This window comes from Beta vulgaris, chromosome 6 (genome assembly GCF_026745355.1).
Source record: "Beta vulgaris subsp. vulgaris cultivar EL10 chromosome 6, EL10.2, whole genome shotgun sequence".
NCBI classification, from domain to species: Eukaryota; Viridiplantae; Streptophyta; class Magnoliopsida; order Caryophyllales; family Amaranthaceae; genus Beta; species Beta vulgaris.
In genome coordinates this window covers 29,841,007-29,861,472 of record NC_079207.1, presented here as the reverse complement: position 1 = coordinate 29,861,472, position 20,466 = coordinate 29,841,007, and the positions used below count along the sequence as shown (strand labels likewise).

Below are 20,466 nucleotides of genomic sequence, written 5' to 3'. Positions count from 1 at the left end.
TATCAAAATTCAAAGGTAGATTTCCCAAAACACTTGATACGCATTTAACCAACCAACTTGTTTAATATTCTTTTATGAAGCCATACCCACTCCAACTCTCAGAGGAATGGCAGTACTCAAAGCTGATACAAACCACTCATTCACTCGATACATTCTATTCCCAATCCCCCCTTACAGAATCCCAGTGAAAAGACCTTTCGAAAATAAAACACACAAACAAAGGCTTATGCTCCTTTATTAACAGATTCTCAACCAAGAATAATCAAACTAAAAATAAGGGGGAAAGAAAATAATTGATTCTTTGGCCATAAGTTTAATTCAAACATATTTATTCTCATAATATTAGATTCAATACATGAGCGTAATCCATGGATCATAAGCATTGTTTCCTAGAGGAAGAAGAATCAATGGACTGCTCTAACAGCACAGGAAAACCCAAACGATTCTTCTCTTCTCAACATCAAAAAAGCCCATTCCTCTCTTAACAACTCTAATTAATACTCTCAATAAACAAAATTTAAACTCATTCACTCGAAAACGAACAAAAAAAAAGCGACAAATACAATCTTAAGAGCATGATTTCAAGCCCTTTAAGATCTGTGATCAAAACTTCATACTTTCCTATATAATACTCCTATAGATTAACTAATACTTCTACTAATTACTTGCTACAAAACTTGGGCAGCATGTTGCAACATTCCGAGGTTCATCAATCCAAGCGAGTTCCTCGATTCCCAAATCAAAATCACAATCAGGAAGATCGATAGGTCCCTGACAATCGAAACCACGCAATTGAATATCATCCAACACATCAAAGTCCGCAAAAATTTCACCAAAACCACCAAAAACAAATGAGGATTCAAGCTCCATTTGCAAGTCAAGACCTTGCCCGATTTCACTACATTGAAATTCTTCTTCAATTGAGCTCATAACAGGAACAATGTCACAATCCTTAACATCATTCAGAGGCACAGCACTCGGCTTTTCTCGTAGGATTGTTTCGTCATTCCCATTTCCGGCATTGTTGTTCATCTGTGAAGCAGAAGTATCGATTTCAAGCACGGAAGAAGGAGAGTTGTGAGATACAGTACTCCCCGAATCCTCAGAAAGAGCAGGTTTTTGTTGGGAGTGTGAAGCATTTGTTGAAATAGTAGCAGCAGAACAAGAAGCATTCTGGCTTTTCTCAGCAACAAGAGCTTCAAATTCAAGCTTCTTCTGCTCATAAGCCCAAGAAGCCTCTTCAGCAGTATTGTAAGTCCCCAACCACACCCGAACCCCACGAATCGGGTCTCGTATCTCCGCCGCCCATTTCCCCCATTTCCTCTGTCTCACACCCCTATACTTGGATGAAGAGGGTTTTCTGGTAGAGGGTTTATCTAAAACCCTTCTTTTCTTATCAAGGTTTTTGCCACCATTTTTACTGTCTTGGCAAGAACTCTCTGTCTCAACCACTGAATGGTTACTGCAATTTAGAGGCAGATTAATCTCTCGGATAATATGCTTTTTCGACCCAGAGGGTCTTTTTCTCCGAATCACTCTCTCTTCATCTTCAGAAGATGATTCGGTCATATCCGGATCAAAGCATATCACACGAACTTTTCGTAGAGTTCTGTTACCCGCAAATTTCGGTTTACTGTCGAACGAGTTATGGGTCAACATAGGATTCTGAAAGTCCGACATTTTGGCCTTGTGTTTGGTAAAATTCTCAGTTAAAACCCGCAAAACAGAGAAAAATTGAGGGTTTAAATTTTAAAAAAGAATTAGTCAAAGATTCAAAAGTTACAAAAGATGAAAATTTGAGAAAATTTTCGGAGAAATTAATGATGGTTGTATCAAGTGAGAGTCCCTCTGAAGAAGAGAAATAGAGCTATGAATCGCTTTATGTGAAAACCCCCAAAACACTCCACTCCAGAACAAGTCCTGCAAAAAAAATTAATCATAAACCCTAAATCAAAAACCTCAGAAAGTGAAAAAACATAAAATCTACAAAAATTTGTAGAAACAAAAATATAGGTTTTGAAAAACCACAAACCTTTTAGGCCTCAAACGCATCGAAACTGATGAAAATCCGAGATTGTTGCTCTGCTGAGAAGAACAGCAGAGTTGCATACAGTGAACAAAAAACAATGAGTAATATAATTGGAAGAGCTTCAACGAAGGAGCCCCAAACACTATCAAATCAGACTTTGCCGACATAAATCTTCTCAAACTCTTCCCTTAAAATCCCAGAAATTTCTCTCTAAAACCTCTGCAAAATGAAAAGAATGAGAGAGAAAGGGAAAGGATTAGATAAAACTCAAATGATGATAAATAGTCAAAATAAAAACAATAGACTTTTACTAGTATTCAGATTAGAAATCTATGGCTGGAAATTAGTCTGTATAACATGACAAAGATCTATAATTTTGACAAACCAGAACTAATTAAAAGGTGAAATTTTTTAGGAGAGAGAAAGAGAGAACATACAAAAGCAAGAGGATGGAAGACGACTGAAAAGATAAACAAACAAGCTCAATGAAATTTGAGAGTGGTAAATTTATAAATCAATAATGGGTAATTTTTTAATGATTTTAAAATAAAAATTATAGTATTACCTCGTTTGTGTATGTGTGTCACTATCTTACTGTTTCTCTCTCCTCTCAGAAAAACTCTGCTGCCGTTTGGTCTCTTCTTCTTGTGCTTTTCACGTCTATGCCACTCGTATTTTCTCTCTCCTTCCTTCACTCTTTACTATGCAGTCAAAATAGCATTAAAGAGAGGTGGGCGAGTTGATTAAATAGAGCAAAATGTTCCCCACCCCTTCTTTTTTTTTTTCTCATTTTTCAATTTATTTTTTTAATTTAAGTCGGTTACTTTTAATTAAGAAACAAATCCCCGTAAATAAAATGAATTAGGAAAGAAGAGGAGTTTTTTACATAGGGTCTTAAGGTTGCATTTGAGTATCATTAATAATTCCTCCCACTAATAATTTCTAAAATAACAATAAATGTAAATTAATTTCCTCCCAATGAATTGAAACGGTAAAATGACTTTCCAAAACTAAATGGCTTTTTGTACCATATCATTAAAGACGTGTCTCAAATTTAGAAGAGGATGAAGGACAGTAAATAAATGGAATGAGCTGGAAATGAGATGGATGGCAAATGATGCATGACCATACTATAGCATGTCATGCACATCATTCTATTCAGTCAGTCACACACTTCACTCTCTACCCTTAGAAGTCAGCACTCAGCAACGCATACGCATACGCAAGGGCTACAAATGTAAATTCATACTTGCTATTGTAACGAGTGAAATTAACGCACCAATGACCAATTAAAGGGAGATGCTTGGGGATAAAGGCTGCTATTTTTAAGATAGATTACTTTTTGATTTGTCAATTTTTACCTTAAGTAAATATCGTTTTTACTGTTGAGCTGTTCGGAAACTTCGGATTCTTCAATGACTTGTTAGAGATCTATTATAAACTGAATTGTTCCCTATAATCGAGTGCGTAACTATTCACAATTATATCATAATGCAATTTTAATTATTTGATTTAATTTTACGAAAAATTAAATTATATTTATTAAAAAATCTACCTATAAAAAGCTAAAATAGAAAATAAGTTATATTAATTGATCATTATTTTGATCATTATTGTATTGGTTGATGCATAATTTTTTCATAAATTCACAATTTAATTCACAAGGTGAAAGGAGTATGTTTTATATACAATCCTCAGTGTTGCAAATAATATAAGGGGGCATTTGGTTTATGAGGGGGAAAGGGTAGGGGTTTAAGAAAGAGAAATAAGGAGAAAGGAAAAGAAAACCCTTTGATTAAGAATGTTGTTTGGTTGAGAATAATGAGAACTCATCTTCCTCATCTCACTATTTTTCCCCCACTCTCTCCTGAGTACCACCGCTCCCACCGCCCTCTCACCGTCGCTCATCAACTCAACCTCTCAATGCGCCCCTTACTACCGCCCCTCACTGGCGCCACCCACCGTCGCCAACTCAGCAGTTCCCCTTCCTTCTTAACTTTCTTTACCACCATTAAAGGCCACATTTGAGGTTTTAAAGGTCAAATTGGACCATAAAATCTTCAAATCTGAAATTTTTATTGCTGAATTTGACCATCTAAATCCATAAATAAGGATTAGAAGTGGGTTTTTTAGTTGGGTTGGGATTTTTTTCGTGTGGGTGGATTTGGCTCAAGTGGTGATTTCGGCCATGGTACGTGGTTTTTGGTGCGTGGGTTGGTGCTTTCGGCCATGGGTTGGTGGTTTCGGCCTTGTGTTGGTGGTTTTCGGTGCATGGGGTGGTGGTTTATTTGTGCTTTTGACCTAAACCATGTTACTCCTAATAATAATAGGAATAATAATGAGTAAAGCTATAATAAACAAAATAATTTATAGAAATAATAATAATAATAATAATAATAATAATTAATTATAATATATATAAATAAATAATAATAATAAGAGTAATTAGTAAAATAAATTAGACCAACATAATAATACTACCTCCGTCCTTTATTAGTTTACCCACTTTGACTTATAACACTATTCATCTTTATTACTTTGACCGTCATTTGTACTTTATATGTAAGGAAAATATAATCATGTGTGATATTGTTTGACCAACATCTCCGTTTGAGAAAGTAGTATCTTGTTTGATACTTCCCTTTTTTAGTTAGTTTGATATCTTCCCAAAAAAATGAACTTATGATAATTTCTTTCTCAAAATAAAGGCAACTACTACTAGCAAATAGCAATAGCACACTGATGCTCTTGATTTAGATTTATGCATCTCTAAAAGAGTTAACAATTAGCATTATTTACATTGTTTAATGGTTTATCATGTTTCTTTAACTTGCAATATTTATATAAATATATTAAAAGGCGTTCCTATTAAAGAAACGATGCCACGTGGCACTCTGCTCAATCTTTCAATATACATGTTTATAATCTCATTTAAAAATATTAACAATATGTAAAAATTAATATAAGATTCAAACACACGACCTTTGAAATAAAATGTGAGTGTTTAACCACTAATTCGCTACAATTTTAATGTTTAATGTTTCAAAGTAAAACATAATAATATCTTATAATTATATATAGTCATAAATTCATAGACAAACTTTTTCATCTCTAACACTTTTATTAAGTAATAGTAACATTTTTTTTACCCTAATTTCATTGAAATTGTAATTTTTATCCCAAACTTCTTTAATTTTTTTTTTAAAACAATTTATCATGCCATAACGTCCATATTTCAGTTTTACACTAGACATAATATTAAGAAAAGCTAATAAAAAAGTATGAAATTTATGAAGAATAATATATTTGATAATTGTAACTGACCAACAATATTATCCGGGACAAATTACTAGTTTCATTTTAATAAGTTGCAAATTACTTACAACATGCCAATATCAATATTTTGGACAATATATTATCTTTTTAGCTCTTGTTGCACACAGTAAATCCTTTTTTGGCCCTGTTTGGCACTAGCGTTTGAGGTAGCGGTTAGCGGTTGGACAAGATTGAAATGCTACTTAAGAAAATTATGAGTGTTTGGTAAGGTAGTGGTTGTAGTAGCGGGTAGCAGTTGGAGTAGATTATGAGTAGCGGTTGTGGAACGTTACTACAAGTAACGTTTGAGATTTGGAGGTAGCAGTCTAGCAAATAAACCCTATATATTAGCATAAGGTAGAATTATTAACTATTTTTTTTATCTTTTACAATTCCAACAACGACTTTTGCCAAACACTTCTAATTAAACAACTAATTCAATCGATAACCGCTGACAGCTACTAGTAGACAGCTAGCAGCTACCCCCAACAGCTACCGCTACTACAACCGCTAATAACTACTAGAACCGCTAGTTTTGCCAAACATGCCCTTTATCTCTCTTCTCTCCTGAAGTATATGTCTCATAGTTTAGGAAATTACACGTCAATATGTTAATTGTTTTTTAATTCCATGTGACTGTTATATGTACCTACACTAGTATAAAAATTAACTCCACACAATTTTCTTGGGATTTGAATAAGAGTTTTCAGCCAAAAATTCAAAAAGACTCTAACCTAATAAACACGAATATTTTGGGTTAGACTTAGGGTTCAACCTGCGAATTGATCAAAAAAATTTACAAATTTTTAATGAATAATATTTTTAAAATATTAGTATTTTAAAATAATTTGACGGATAAATAATCTAACTATATAAAACATATTATATAGTACATAAAAATAAAATGTTTTCTTTCACAACTTCAATATCATTGATTTGTTATGATAGAATATCATTTATTGAACAGTTATTAATCTAAATTTTTACCAATTTTTTTGGTTCTAATCATATACTTATATGTTACTAATATGATCATTGTATCATACTAAAGATGAAATAATAGTTACTCCCTCTAATTTTTTATCAATTTGTCGGTTTTGTCTTTGACATTATTCCCATATATGACTTTAATTATGTCTTGTTATTTGCATTTAGGAATAAATATAATCATTTGATATCTTGTTAGTTTCGTCTCAATGTGTATTATCCAAATATAACTTTTGTATAAATGTTTATTGATAATTAGATATTATGGTTCAAATTAATATTTCGATAAAAATGCCTTAAGAAAATGGGTGAACTAATAAAAATCAAAGGTAGTATATAATGAACAATACTCGTTTTACATAGAAAATAGAAAAACTAGAAAAAATTGATCAAAAGTGACATTGATCCGTATTTTGACCCTGACCTGACTTGCAAACTCGACCCAACCCGAAAATACACACAACCCATATTTGACCGAAGTTTTATATACTCCAACAAACCTAATTTCTCCATGTCGTTTTTGACACCCTCCATCCAAGTAATCTACAATATCTCAAACTTGACTACTCTAACCTCCATAGTCCATTATATTGTATCTAATGCCTGCAACTTCAACCCTTATTCGAATATATTTGTTTCGAGTTTTATGTTCTACAAATGTAGCCCACACATATATCTAAGATGAAGTTCCTTGCAAGAAAGGGGGGAAATTGGGGATCCCTCCTTGCAAGAAAGGGGGGAAATTAGGGATCCCTTCTTGCAAGGGATGAAACTCGATCCCTTAACCTCTGGGATCGAAGGTGATGCCAATACCATTAAGCTATCACCTACTGCTCGATATTAATCTAAGATACCCATATAATAACTCTAGTCTAGTATTTGTCTCGTAGAATTTTTCTTCTCTACTTTTGAGGCGCATTACAATCACACAAAAACTCAATTTTTTCTTTCCATTCAAGCCACCTGATTGAATCCTATGAATCACATATTGGTCGATATCCTCATATTTCATAAGATTAATCCAAGTTACTTAAAACACTGACTTATGGGTAAGTTATTTCCATCCAATGTTATATTACATCCTCAATTGACTCCCAGTCAATATTAGAATAACACTTCATTTGCTTCGTTTGCTATATCCACTGAATTAGTCAATCACAAACAATAACAAAAAGGAAAATTAAGATTAGTATAACATGAATCAAGAAGTTGTTGATCCTCTATTGATTCACTTAATAAAAAACAAAGAAAAAAACTCCTATTATGATCAAGATTATAAAGAAGAAAGGATTGAAAAAAAAGTGTAACACATTGATATATTACAATTTCATCTTACACCTGGATATACCTATTATACACTCAACGTAACTTTCTTTTTCTCGTGTGATTCTCTCCCGAATAAACTACAAATCATGTAGTACTCCCTCGTGTACATACTTATATGTACATCCAAGACCAAATGAGTGTGCATCAAAAAAACTAATATGAACCCGGTGCACACTAATTAGTGTGCACCCGATCCATATCACGTGAGTTTAGGATAGTGTATATTGATATGATATAGTGTATGTTAAAATGATATAGTGTATGTTAAAATGATATAGTATATGTTAAAATGATATAGTGTACCTATATATGTTAAAATGATATAGTGTACCTATTTATAATATAGTATATCTATTTTTGATATAGTGTATCCATTTTTGATATATTGTATGTTTCTGTAATACGTTTAAGTAAATATCTTCCTATAGGATATAGTGTACCTAGTTACGATATAGTGTTCCTATAGGATATAGTGTACCTAGTTATGATATAGTGTACCTCTGTATGATATAGTGTACGTAGTTATGATATAATGTATCTATTTTTGATATAGTGTACCTATGTATCATATAGTGTATCTATTTTTGATATAGTGTATCTATTTTTGATATAGTGTATAAGTGAGTACTTCTTAACCGGTCACGTGCCTGGCCTGGTCCACACTATTTTTAGTGTGAACCGGGTCCATGCAAGACGGATTGCATATCAAATGAATATGTATATCTTTTCAAGTAAGTATGTATCTTTTCAAATGTGTATGTAGGGGTGTTCGCGGTTTGGGTTGGTGCGGTTTGGGATGTAACCCAACCCAAACCGCAAATATACGGTTTGTCATTTTCCAACCCGAACCGCACAGCACTTTATTTTGCCCAAACCAAACCGCGCAAACGGTTTGGTGCAGTTTGGTTTGCGGTTTAACCATTTTTTTCTCCGCGTCATTAATTTTTTAATCTAAGAGTAAAAAAATTGTTAATAAGAGCCCAAATAGATATGAAGTTGACTTCATAATTAAACATAAATAATTATTTATCAAAAGTGTTAAAGTTCTTTAATTACCTCAACCTTCTTTTTTTTCAATTTTATACTTGTACTAGTATTATGATCCGTGCATAATGCACGAGAATATTTATTGTTTTACTACATATTTAAAGGAAGTCATATAATAACATTAACTTAACTTTCCATATTACACAAAATCATAAAACGTAAAGTATGAATGGTGATGAACAAAAATTACAAATGAAATTTCCAAATCAATTTATATGTTTGCGAACACTTCCTTGTAAACTACATTTGGCGTATTTGCACGCAAGCAATGTTCTTCATCCAACAAAAGAATCTTGAGACCTTTTTTGCTCGTAACTCTGAAAACGACAACATAAAATTGTCCATGGCTGAAAACAGGTATTGAAAGATACATGCCTACATGAGACAGAGTATGTCCTTGACTTTTATTTTTGGTCATAATAAAAAAAATCATCAATTAAAGGAAATAGTCATCTATGAAATCTGATAGAAAATTTAGTGAAGTCAGACGGGATTAATGTCATTCTCGTAAATATTTTTTCTCCGACATTGCTTCCAAAAATAATAGTAACTTCCCGTGCATCGTGCATACTGCACGGAAAATGTTTTGTCTTATAAATTGAAAATTTTAAGAAGTTTTTCCTAAAGTCATGATGGTGTATATTAACTTGTGATTTAAGATTTAATAATCATGTATTGAGATTATTTTAGAAACTGACTTATAACTAGTGTCTTCAGGCTGATGTAGTTAATGCCATGGTGGATCACATGACCCACCTATATTTTTTTCAAAGCTGATAGAAATAGTATTTGCATTGTCTATTGCTTCCCATAAAGTCTAAGATAAAAAATCACAATTTATACCACCAATAACACTCAGCCATACGTCGGCTTCAGCAACAACTTAAGGAAGTCTTATTCAACCTTCTTGCACCACCGATGCATCATATTTTGCCACCCCACTTAGTCATGATTTTGATTTTATACCCATGCAACTGCATGATGATTTTTTTTTTTTTTTTTATAAATTTGAGATTTTATGTTATTTCCCCTAAAATCAGGCTGAAAATATTTAACATCATCTATCAAATATATAATATAAAAGTTAGTTAGGAATAAAAAAATAAGTATACACATAAATGTAAATTTTAATTTGCTATTAGACCTGTGCAAATTGTACGAGGAATTTTGTTCCATAAATTTAAGATTTTATGTTGTTTTTCCTAAATCATTGTAGAAATAGTATCCTATGATTCAAAGTTTTATAATTATGTATTTATTTACTTTGAAAATGGCTTATGACCTGTGTGTTTAGCAGTTGATGTAGTTAATATCATTGTGGATCACGTGACCCATTATTAATCTTATAAAAAAATTGATTGAATTTTTTCGCTTGGCCTACTACTTCATTTAAAGGATAGATTAGATCACACAATTTGACCATATCTCGTACTCAACCATTGAGCCACTTTCGTTCCCGCTATACGTACAATCCCTCTCACCTTCATATCTTGCTGCCTTGCACCACCATTGCATTAGGCCTACCATTGGACACCATTGTTTGAAATAATCTGCATTCACCTTTTTCCATAAATTGGAAAGGATTTGTTCATTTATAGAAAAGATTTGTGTTTCGGGTAAAAATTTGTATTATTCGGGATCGGTCGAGATTAAGATTAATGAGGGTCGAATGCTCGAAGATTGATGGGAGACCTGCACAGGACGAGAGTTAGACTACGCTAGGGTGGATCCGGGATCGCCCCTCATACGATCAAGTCAGTTGATGTGTATTAATTGGGATCTGTGAAGTAGTTTGTCTAGAAGTTATTACCTTAATAAATGGGGATCTGCTCCATATTTATAAGTGTTGAAATGTGTGAAAATGTCCCTGCCGGGCTGGCGCAGGATTTAAGACGGGAGGATCCCACTAATGGCTTGCGATGCTGGCAGAGGGCTTTGGAGCATGTGGTGGCCCACTAAGGATTAATGGGCCCAAATATTAACCCCACGCGGAACATGTGGAAGAGGCCACTTCTGATGCCACGTGTTTTGCGGAATTTACCAGGACCCCCTCCGGGGATAGGTTCTCGGTCTATCTCGAGGGAGTGAGGGACCTTACTCGAGGTTTCCCAGGGGCTAATGAGCCCCAGATAACTCAAGGATGGGAAGGACCTCGCTCGAGGTTACCTAGGGGCCAATGAGCCCTAGGTAACTCGAGGAAGTGAAGGACCATGCTCGAGGTTACCTAAGGGCCAATGAGCACCGGGTAACTCGAGGAAGTGAAGAACCTCACTCGAGGTTACCTAGGGGCCAATGAGCCCCAGGTAACTCGAGGAAGTGAGCAACCTCGCTCGAGGTTACCTAGGGGCCAATGAGCCCCAGGTAACTCGAGGAAGTGAAGGACCGCGCTCGAGGTTACCCAGGGGCCAATGAGCCCCAGGTAACTCGAGGAAGTGAACGACCTCACTCGAGGTTGCCCGGGGGCCAATGAGCCCCAGGTAACTCGAGGATGGGAAAGACCTTGCTCGAGGTTGCCCAGGGGCCAATGAGCCCTAGGTAACTCAAGGAAGTGAAGGACCTCGCTCAAGGTTGGCCAGGGGCCAATGAGCCCCAGGTAACTCGAGGATGGAAAGGACCTCGCTCGAGGTTACCTAAGCGCCAATGAGCCCCATGTAACTCGAGGAAGTGAATGACCTCGCCCGAGGTTACCCAGGGGACAATGAGCCCCAGGTAACTCGAGGAAGTGAAGGACCTCTCTCGAGGTTGCCCAGGGGCCAATGAGCCCTAGGTAACTCGAGGATGGGAAGGATCTCGCTTGAGGTTACCCAGGGGCCAATGAGCCCCAGGTAACTCGAGGAAGTGAAGGACCTCGCTCGAGGTTTACCCAGGGGCCAATGAGCCCCAGGTAACTCGAGGAAGTGAAGAGTCTTGCTCGAGGTTGCCTAGGGGCCAATGAGCCCCATGTAACTCGCGAAAGTGAAGAACCTCGCTCGAGGTTACCCAGGGGCCAATGTGCCCTAGGTAATTCGAGGAAGTGAAGGGCCTCGCTCGAGGTTGCCCAGGGGTTGAGGAGCCCCAAGAAACTCGAGGGGTATGACACCGTAGCTCTTGACGGGTGTCAATCTCGACGACGACAATGGCCGAGATATCCTCAACTCGATGTAGGTGAAGTGCTTAAATGTAGGTCTTTGGCCTCCGTCTGAGCGTGAATTGCCCGGGGAGTTAGGGCTCCGGTGAGGAGAGCTTTTCAGGGTGGAGCAACTGTACTTCAACATTGGATTCAGGTGGATTTCGGTCATGTTCTGGGGGAGTTTGTGGAGACTGGTCCAGGGAGCTGGTGACATTGGGCCTATTGAGAGGCCCAATTTTTGGTATTTTGAGGGTTTTCGAGCCTGTTGGATATTAACCGTCCTTTTCAGGCAATCTATATAAACAAAGATAAGTACTTTATTTTGTCGCATTGCATGCTCTGATCCTTTTGATACCTCGCCCTCTTCTTTGCACGATCTCTAGAGCCCTAAAAGTTGATTGCTATACTTCGAGTCGGGGACGGATCTCGAGAGCACTCTTTGATTAAGGTACAATCTTATCCCTTTACTTCTTTGTTTAACATTCTAATGGACCGTTCTGGATGGAGCCCCCTGCTATAGGATACTGGGGGCACCTCATCTAGCTCGGGGAACCCCCCTCCCTTGGTGGAACCCTTGTTCGATGGGATTTTGATAGGAGGGGTCCCCGTAGTGTCCGCGGCCTTCGAGTGCCCTGATCCCACTCAAGTCTTCGACGCTTTACCGTACTCGAGTGACGGTGCTCTATAGTTTCTGACGGGGAGGAGGAGTTGAATAACCCCCTTACTCTATCACCATTGCTCGACCTCGGGCTATTAGGAGTTACTTAGATGATCTTCTCGATAGCCAGGTTGTTCGAGTGATGGAGGGAAGCAGTGAGGGCAACTCTCTTACCGCGAGTACGAGGGACAGAGATGAGAAAGCTGTGACTCTGCCTCGGGGGAAAGCTCATTTCCACCTTCGAGGACCGTTTATGGACTTTTTGACGGGGATCTTCGATTCCTCGAGAGCTCTTTCTTTATCAAACACCCATACACCCTTTACATACCAGAGCCTACGGAGACAGTTTGTACGCCGCCAACGGGTTGTATCGCACTGTATTTAGCTAAGTCCTGAGTCGTTCTTAGGATGTAATGCTTCTTTTAATGAAATGAAGATTCATTGTTTTTAGGCCTATCTTTTCATGACTTGTTTTCTTATGCTTGGTCATTCGATGTATGGCATGCTTCAAGACTTAGGACTTTCTTGCTTAGACTTGGAGATCCATTACTTATGTGAGCGCGTGGTGCGTGAGGCTTCTTTTCTGGGATTTAACACGTGGGAGCCCATTGGAGGGCAAGTAATTAATGCCCTTTTTAGGGAATTGTGGTCTGACTTGCCTATAAGTACGGACAACAGTCCCGCAGAATTCATAATCTCATCCTTCTTTCTTCTCTCTCTTAAACTTGATTTCACCCCCTCTTTCTTAAATTCGACCAGCAATGTCTCAACCTCTAGTTACTGCCAAGGCCCTTCGAGCGGCCAAACGTCGCAAGCTGGCTAAGGCCGGCTCTAGCTCGTCCTCGGCCTCGAGGGCGGTGCCGGGGGCTCCAGCACTGAAACTCGAGGTTGATCCTACCATAGAGGGGGGAAGCAGCTTCCTTGTCTCTTGGCTCCGAAACCTGAGCCAAAGGACGTTAAGGCTAAGGTCTTGACGTCGGTTAAGGTTGAGGACCCTCTTGCTTCTGCTACCTCGAGTGCTTCCGCCACGACGACCTCGAAGAAGAGGCCTTGGCCTGAAGAGACCACCAGGCTACCCTTCTTGGCCCTCTCGAGGGCCGAAATGGCTGTGAGGTTTGACAAGGCCTTGGAGCATCTTATGACCGAGCTGGACGAGAAGGTGTGCCTGACTCCCGACGGGGAGGAGGTCGAGGCCGTTAAGGTGACCATGACCGAGGCAGGGTTATCTAACTTTGTTACTTTGAACATTTTGTTTGTTTTATGTTGCTAATACTCTTTTCTTACGCCAGCTGTCGATCCGGGTGTTGGCCTTGGCTCGAAGGTCTCAGCCGGGGATATCTGCCGGAACTATCTTAGGGTAGATGTCCTGGGATGAGAGGAACACTCTTGTTAATCGACTGCGCCTAACCGAGATGTGGTTCTCAGAGCATGAGGCCATGGTGAAGTCCCTCAAGGCCTTTGAGGAGAAGAAGGGGGAGCTCGAGCATGCTGTCGAGGTCGCCATATCGCAGAGGGAGTCTGCCAGCAAAAGGCACAGGGAGGCTGCCAAGGACTGCAAAAAGGCTGATCGGCGAGCTGGGAAGGCTCGAAAGAATGCTGAGGAAGCTATTGCCAAGGCCCGAGAGTGACGGGAGGTAGTAGTCAAGGATTGGAAGGACTCCGATGAAGGGAGGACCTTCCTCGAGGATGCCTCTCTACAGGCTTCCAAAATAGGGCAAGCCGAGGCCCTCCACAAGGTGCGGTTGGTTCCCGAGAGGATTGTCCCCAGCCTCTCCTGGACTGATGTCGAGGAAGGTGTCAAGGCACTTTCCTAGGAGGAAGGAGCTGCTGAGGCTACTCAGGTTGAGGGTCAGGTTCCTCCCCTGCCATTCTCGAGGGATGAACTCCGGCTCTTCTCCTTTTCTTCCTACACCTCCTTTTTCTCTTCCTTCTCCCCAGGCATTTCCTTCTTTTCTTATGTCTCCTACTAGGGTTAATGTTGAACCCTTAAGCTTTCTTGTTTGATCTAAGTTCTTTCTTGAACTTGTATTGCAGTGACTTCGATAGTTTGTACTATGATTAATGGAATAAAACTTGATTATTTGTTGTCTGTTAGTTTGTTCCTTCGAGCTTTTACATTTTTTTTATGTTTTGAACCGGAGTGCATGCTGGCCGAGGAATCTCGAGGCCTTTTTATTACCAAGCATTATATCCGATGTATGTTGGCCGAGTGATCTCGAGCCTCTTTATATAACAAGTAATTTATATAGGCAACCACTGTTATAAATAATATCCAAAAAATAAAGGCAAGTGACTCTTGCAACGTTACAAAAATCGACATGCTTTAAGGTCCAGTGCCTTACAAAAAATTTACAAAAGGAGTGTCTATGTCGTATGCCCGCAAGCTCGAGGGACAAACCTTCAGACATAGAATTTTCTGAGATTATCCGCGTTCCAGGGTCGAGGAAGGGGGTGCCCCTCCTGGTCTTCTAGGCGGTAAGTGCCCGGGCGAACTATCGAGGTAACGCGATATGGGCCTTCCAAGTTGGGCTGTAGCTTACCCAAGTTAGGTTGTTGTCCGGTGGCCTTAAACTTCCTCAGCACCTAGTCATTAACCTGGAATGGTCGGTGCTTGACTCGACGGTTGAACAACCGAGTAAGTTTGAGTTTGTAAGAGATAGCTTTTAGAAGAGCTGTGCCTCGAGTCTCTGGGATGAGATCGAGGTTAAACTTCTTTTCTTCTTCAACTCGACGGGTAGGACATCCTCGCTCCCATATAGCAGGTTGAATGGCGAATGGCCCATTGCTTCTCGAACGGTTGTCCTTATTGACCAGAGAATTCTGGGGAGATCATCGATCCACGAGCCTTTGGCTCCCTCGAGCATTGTTTTTAGCCCCTTCAAGACTACTTTGTTAGTCGCTTCCGCTTGCCCGTTAGTCTGGGGTCGACTAACGGCGGAAAATCTAGTTTCAATTCCAAACATGGAACAATAGTCGCGAGTAGGGCCACTGTTGAATTGTCGATCATTGTCCGATATAAGGACTCGAGGTACCCTAAATCGGGTGATTAGGTATTGCCAGATGAATTGCTGAACTTGTTTGTCAGTGATCGAGGCCAGAGGCGCCGCCTCGATCCATTTTGTGAAATAATCGACCACTACCAGCAAAAACCTCCGTTGTCCTAACGTTGGGGGGAAGGGTCCGAGAAGGTCCATACCCCACATGTCGAATGTTAGGGGGGCTTAGATGGTGGTCAAGGAGCTTGCAGTTTGGTGATGGAGGTTAGCGTGCATCTGACAATCTCTGCACTTTTGGACCATTGTTGAAGCGCCTTCCCTCATTGTGGGCCTGTAGTATCCTGCTCGAAGAGCTTTGGCTGCAATGGTTCGTACCCCTTGATGACTCCCGCATGCCCCCTGATGTATCTCTCGGAGGACATAGTCTCCCTCTTGGGGGGTGAGGCAGCGGAGAAGTGGATGGGTGAATGATTTCTTGTACAATTGCCCCTCATGGTAGGTGAACCATCGAGCTCGCCTTCGAATTCTTTCTGCTTCGAGCTCGTCTTCGGGAAGGATACCATCTCGAGTGAAAGATATGGTCTTGTCCATCCATGTTGGACTCCTGTCAAGAGTGGTTACCCCCTTGTTATTGCTGGATGCCTTCTAAACTTCCCACATGATGGGCCGTGGTAAGAAGTCCTCTACTGAACTGGCTAGTCTCGATAAGGCGTCTGCTTGCCGATTCTCAGATCGAGGGATGTGAGCTATGGTGAAGAGTGATAGGCCTGAGATTTGTTCATTTACTTTTCTCAGATACATCTTCATGCTATCTTCTTTTGCCTCGAACTCCCCCGTCACCTCTCCAACGATGAGCTGGGAATTAGAGTGGGCTTTGAGTTTTCTAGCGCCGGCCGTTTTGCAGAGTTGGATACCAAGCAGCAGTGCTTCATATTCAGCCTTGTTATTCGAGGCGGCAAAGTCGAACTTCATTGCGTATTCAGTCTATTGCCCTGTAGATCGAGGATCAAAAGCCCGCCGCCGCATCCTGCTTTGGATGACGACCCGTTGACAAATAGGTTCCTGGATCCTTCTTCGGTAGGCTCGGGCCGGGAAGTGCATTCTGCTATAAAGTCAGCCAGGGCTCTGCTTTAATGGCACGTCAGGGCTCAAACTCTATGCCGAAGTCCGAGATTTAGTTAGCACAGTCAGTCACCCTGCTTGACTGATTTTTTCTTTCGATTACTTTCCGAATCAGCTGACTTATGAGAACTTTGATGGGGTGAGCTTGAAAGTATGGCTTGAGCTTCCGAGTGGCGAGAACCAAGGCAAAGATCATTTTCTTGATGGGAAGATACTTGGATTCTGCGCCTCGAAAGGCGTGACTCATGAAGTATACTAGATGCTGGTTTTTCTCGCGCTCGGCCACGAGGACCGCGCTAAGGGCGTGTTCGGACACAACAGATAGACGAAGAGTGTCTCTCCAGGTAAAGGTGAGACTAACTTGGGAAGGCTGGCTAGATGGGTCTTGAGCTGTTGGAATGCTTCTTCTGCAGATTTATCCCATTCAAACGTCGACTGTTTTAGAGCTCGAAAGAAATGGAGACTCTTGTCGGCGGATCGAGAGAGGAAGCCCCCCAAGGCCACCATGCAGCGGATTAGGCGCTGGACTTCTTTGACAGTTCGAGGACTCTTCATTTCAATGATGGCCTAAATTTTGTCGGGGTTGGCCTCGATCCCCCTTTCATCGACAAGGACCCCGAGGCACTTTCCTCCTTTTACACCGAAAGACACATTTCTTCGGGTTCAGCTATATGTTGTAGGTGCGAAGAGTGGAAAGTGTTTCCCTCAGATCGGAGAAGTGGTCCCCTTCCTTTTTGCTCTTGACGATCATGTCGTCAACATAGACCTCCACGTTTCGCCCGATTTGTTTCTCGAACATTTTATTTACGAAACGCTGGTAGGTGGCCCCGACGTTCTTAAGACCGAAAGGCATTACTTTGTAGCAATAAACCCTTTAGCTTATGGTGAAAGCGGTGTGCACCTGGTCTTCTGCGGCCATCGGGATCTGGTGGTACCCCACATTTGCATCCATGAAGCTGAACAATGCATGGCCTGCCGTCGAATCTACCAGTCTATTGATCTTTGGTAGAGGGAAATCGTCCTTTGGACAGGCCATGTTCAGGTCTCTGAAATCGACGCACATCCTACAGGCCCTAGTCAGCTTTCGGACCAGGACTACATTGTCTAGCCACTCGATGTATTGGCATTCTCGAATGAAACCTGCGGCTAATAGCTTCTTCACCTCCTCGGAGGCAGCCGTACTCCTCTCGGCCCCTTGATGCCTAAGTTTTTGCTTGACCGGCCTGTACCCTTCTCGAATGTTAAGCCGATGGACCATAAGCCAGGGATCAATTCCGGACATTTCGTCGACGGGGTAGGCGAAGACGTCTTGAAATTCTTTGATGACTTCGATGATTTGAGCCCTTATTTCTTCAGGGACCTGCTTGCCGATTCGGACTGTTCGACCTCTTTCAACGTCGATGCACACCTCCTCGTCCTCATCGGCTGGCCGAGGCCTCTCATATCGTTTGGGGTTTTCAGCCATATAGAGCCGCATTACGAGGAGAGCATCCTCAGGCTCGGGGCACTTTCTTTTTCGAGTAGCTTCTTCATCTCTGTTCTTTAAACTGTTGACGTAACGTTCTCGGGCAGACTTTTGCTCCCCGAATAATCGGGCTACCTTCCTGTCGTCACCCTCAAACTGTAGGAGCAGTTGGTATGTCGAGATGGCGGCTTTAACTTTGTTGAGCGTGAGTCGTCCTATGATCACATTATAGGGGAGGTTGGTGTCGACCACTAGATATTCGACGACCACTTTTCGACCCGCTCCCTTTTCCCCCATTCGAGTGGGGAGCTTGAGCGAGCCGAGGGGGTGGACGGATTGTCCGCCAAATCCACCGATGGCTGGTCGATGGGGGCGAGGTCCGTTTCTTGTTATTTCAGCTTTCTCAGGCAGTCCATAGTAATGATGTCCGTAGAACTTCCGCTGTCTATCAGGACTCGACCCACCCGTAGATTAGTTATTTTCATCTCGACGACAAATGGTCATCATGCGGGGTATGAATGGGCCGGTGGCTATCCTTGAAGGTCATAGTCGGGAATACTCTCGATGAAGCTACATCGGTCCCGTGTTTCAGGGTGTAGAGATGCTTCTTCCGGGAGCGGCTGATCAAGCCGCCCGAGGCGAACCCTCCCGCGATGACGTTAACATACCCTGCTGTCTCGTAGCTCCGGGTTTTCTTTTCTTGGCGGGCTCGACTTTCTTTTCCTTCGTATCCTTCAGATAGCAATTTAATTTTTCTTCATCGGCTAGTTTGTCTAGCGCTCTCTTCAGTTCTCGACAGTCACGTGTCGTGTGACCACAGTCGTGATGGTACTCACACCATAGCCTTTTGTTCCTCTTGTTGACGGACGTTCGGATAGGATTAGGCTTCGGTAGGGGGTACTTTCCTTTGATGTCTAGGTAGATCTCCCTTCGGTTCAAATTATACCGAGGGTCATGTCCGTTGTCCTCTACTCGCGGCTTTTTGTCTTTTTCTTTTCGAGGGACATCCCTTGGGTTGTCCACTCGAGGAGTGTACTCGTGCTTTCTTTTTCTAGAACTGGGCTCCTCATGCGTCTTGCAGATATCGAAGGCTTGAATGAATTTCTGGGCAAGGTTCATAGCTTCTGATAATGACGAGGCTTCACTTTCTGCGAGCTTCAATTTGAATCTGCTCAAGGGGTACAACCCGGACATGAGCATAGTGAACGCGACACTATCTGGAGATCGGAGACCTTTAGTGACTCCTTGTTGAACCTTTTGATGTAATCGGCTAAGTCTTCATCTCTTCGCTGTTTGATTGACATGAGATGAATACTTATCTTTCGATGTCTTCTACCGGCGATGAAGTTCTGTTTGAAAGATATCTCGAGAGCTACGAAGCTCGATATGCTTCCGGAGGGAAGCTCTGTGAACCAGGTTAAGGCCAACCCCTTCAAAGTGGTTGGGAAAAACTTACACCATGCAGCCTCGCTACTAGTCTGCACACTCATCTTTGCTTTAAATACTGTCAGGTGATCGATGGGGTCTGTAGTCCTGTCGTAATAGTCGATGGGAGGAACCTTGACCTTTCGGGGGGTGAGAGCCCTCATGATATTCTCCCCGAAGGGAGTCACGAATCCTAGATTGCCCATTTAGGCTTCTAACTCGCGGCTGGACACGAACTACTAGACGCCCGTTCTCGATGACCCCACCGATGTCAAGGCTCTCTCTCTTTTCGAGGTTCCCTCTGCTCCTGAGGCTCCATCTGCTCTCGAGGCTCCCTCTACTCTCGAGGTTCCCTCTTTTCCCGGTTAGGGATGGGAGGAGTATTCCTTGCTTTGGACTGCGCTCGCTTTTCGTTCAAGACTTCACGAGCGTCACGATTGCCATTCGTCAGATGGCGCTCGTTGATCACATCTCTCGCATCCCCCTTGCTAGGGACGACTTGAGCTGACCTTCGAGGTGTATATGGAGAATTCGGCGGGTCGAGGGCTATGACCTGAGGTTCATCGAGGTTTCTTGCTCGATTTTGGTCAACGACCAGTCGAGGCATGGGAGGAAGAGGGGGCCTGTTCGAGATCCCTTCTCCTCCTGCCTGGAAGTTCAATATCAGGGCTCGAAGGCCGCGCTCAAAGTTGTCGCTTAGACGGTCAGCTAGCTGCTGAAGATCTTGTTGAGTGACCGGATTAGGGCTGGTCTCCTCATATTGAGGGACCCCGCTGGGGTTTGAGCTGTCCTCAAACGAGGCGCCCCAGGGTTGATGGCACTGGTAGCCTCTCGAGGATGAAGCTCCTCAAGGATGTGCTGGTGGTGAGATGAGAGGACAACAGCTTGCCGAGGGTTCTTTGCTGTCTCGTCAGCCACCTCATGGGACATTGCCCTCGAATGGTGAGAGGGGACCGGCTTCCTTTGTCGTCTCCGATTTCTCCGAGT

At 41.6% G+C, this 20,466-nt stretch overlaps 1 protein-coding gene across 3 annotated transcripts; it reads right to left on the bottom strand.

Annotated features, from left to right (window-relative positions):
• Positions 1 to 308: 308 nt before the first annotated feature.
• LOC104896506 (ethylene-responsive transcription factor ERF118) lies at positions 309 to 2,753 on the bottom strand. Of its 3 annotated transcripts, XM_048646666.2 has the most exons (4): positions 2,595 to 2,734; positions 2,467 to 2,489; positions 2,033 to 2,248; positions 309 to 1,920 (listed from the first exon to the last, which is right to left on the bottom strand). In XM_048646666.2, the coding sequence occupies exon 4, from the start codon at positions 1,678 to 1,680 to the stop codon at positions 658 to 660; it is 1,023 nt and encodes a 340-aa protein (XP_048502623.1). In that variant the 5' UTR covers positions 1,681 to 1,920; positions 2,033 to 2,248; positions 2,467 to 2,489; positions 2,595 to 2,734; the 3' UTR covers positions 309 to 657. The 3 variants fall into 3 exon arrangements, with proteins under 3 accessions (XP_048502623.1, XP_010681557.2, XP_010681556.2); XM_010683255.4 differs by lacking the exon at positions 2,467 to 2,489 and having other exon boundaries at positions 2,595 to 2,753; XM_010683254.4 differs by having other exon boundaries at positions 2,467 to 2,608.
• Between the last annotated feature and the right edge of the window lie 17,713 nt (positions 2,754 to 20,466).

Bases quoted from the DNA above. Each gene is read 5' to 3' on its own strand.
- LOC104896506 (XM_010683255.4), bottom strand. From the start codon at position 1,680: ATGTCGGACTTTCAGAATCCTATGTTGACCCATAACTCGTTCGACAGT.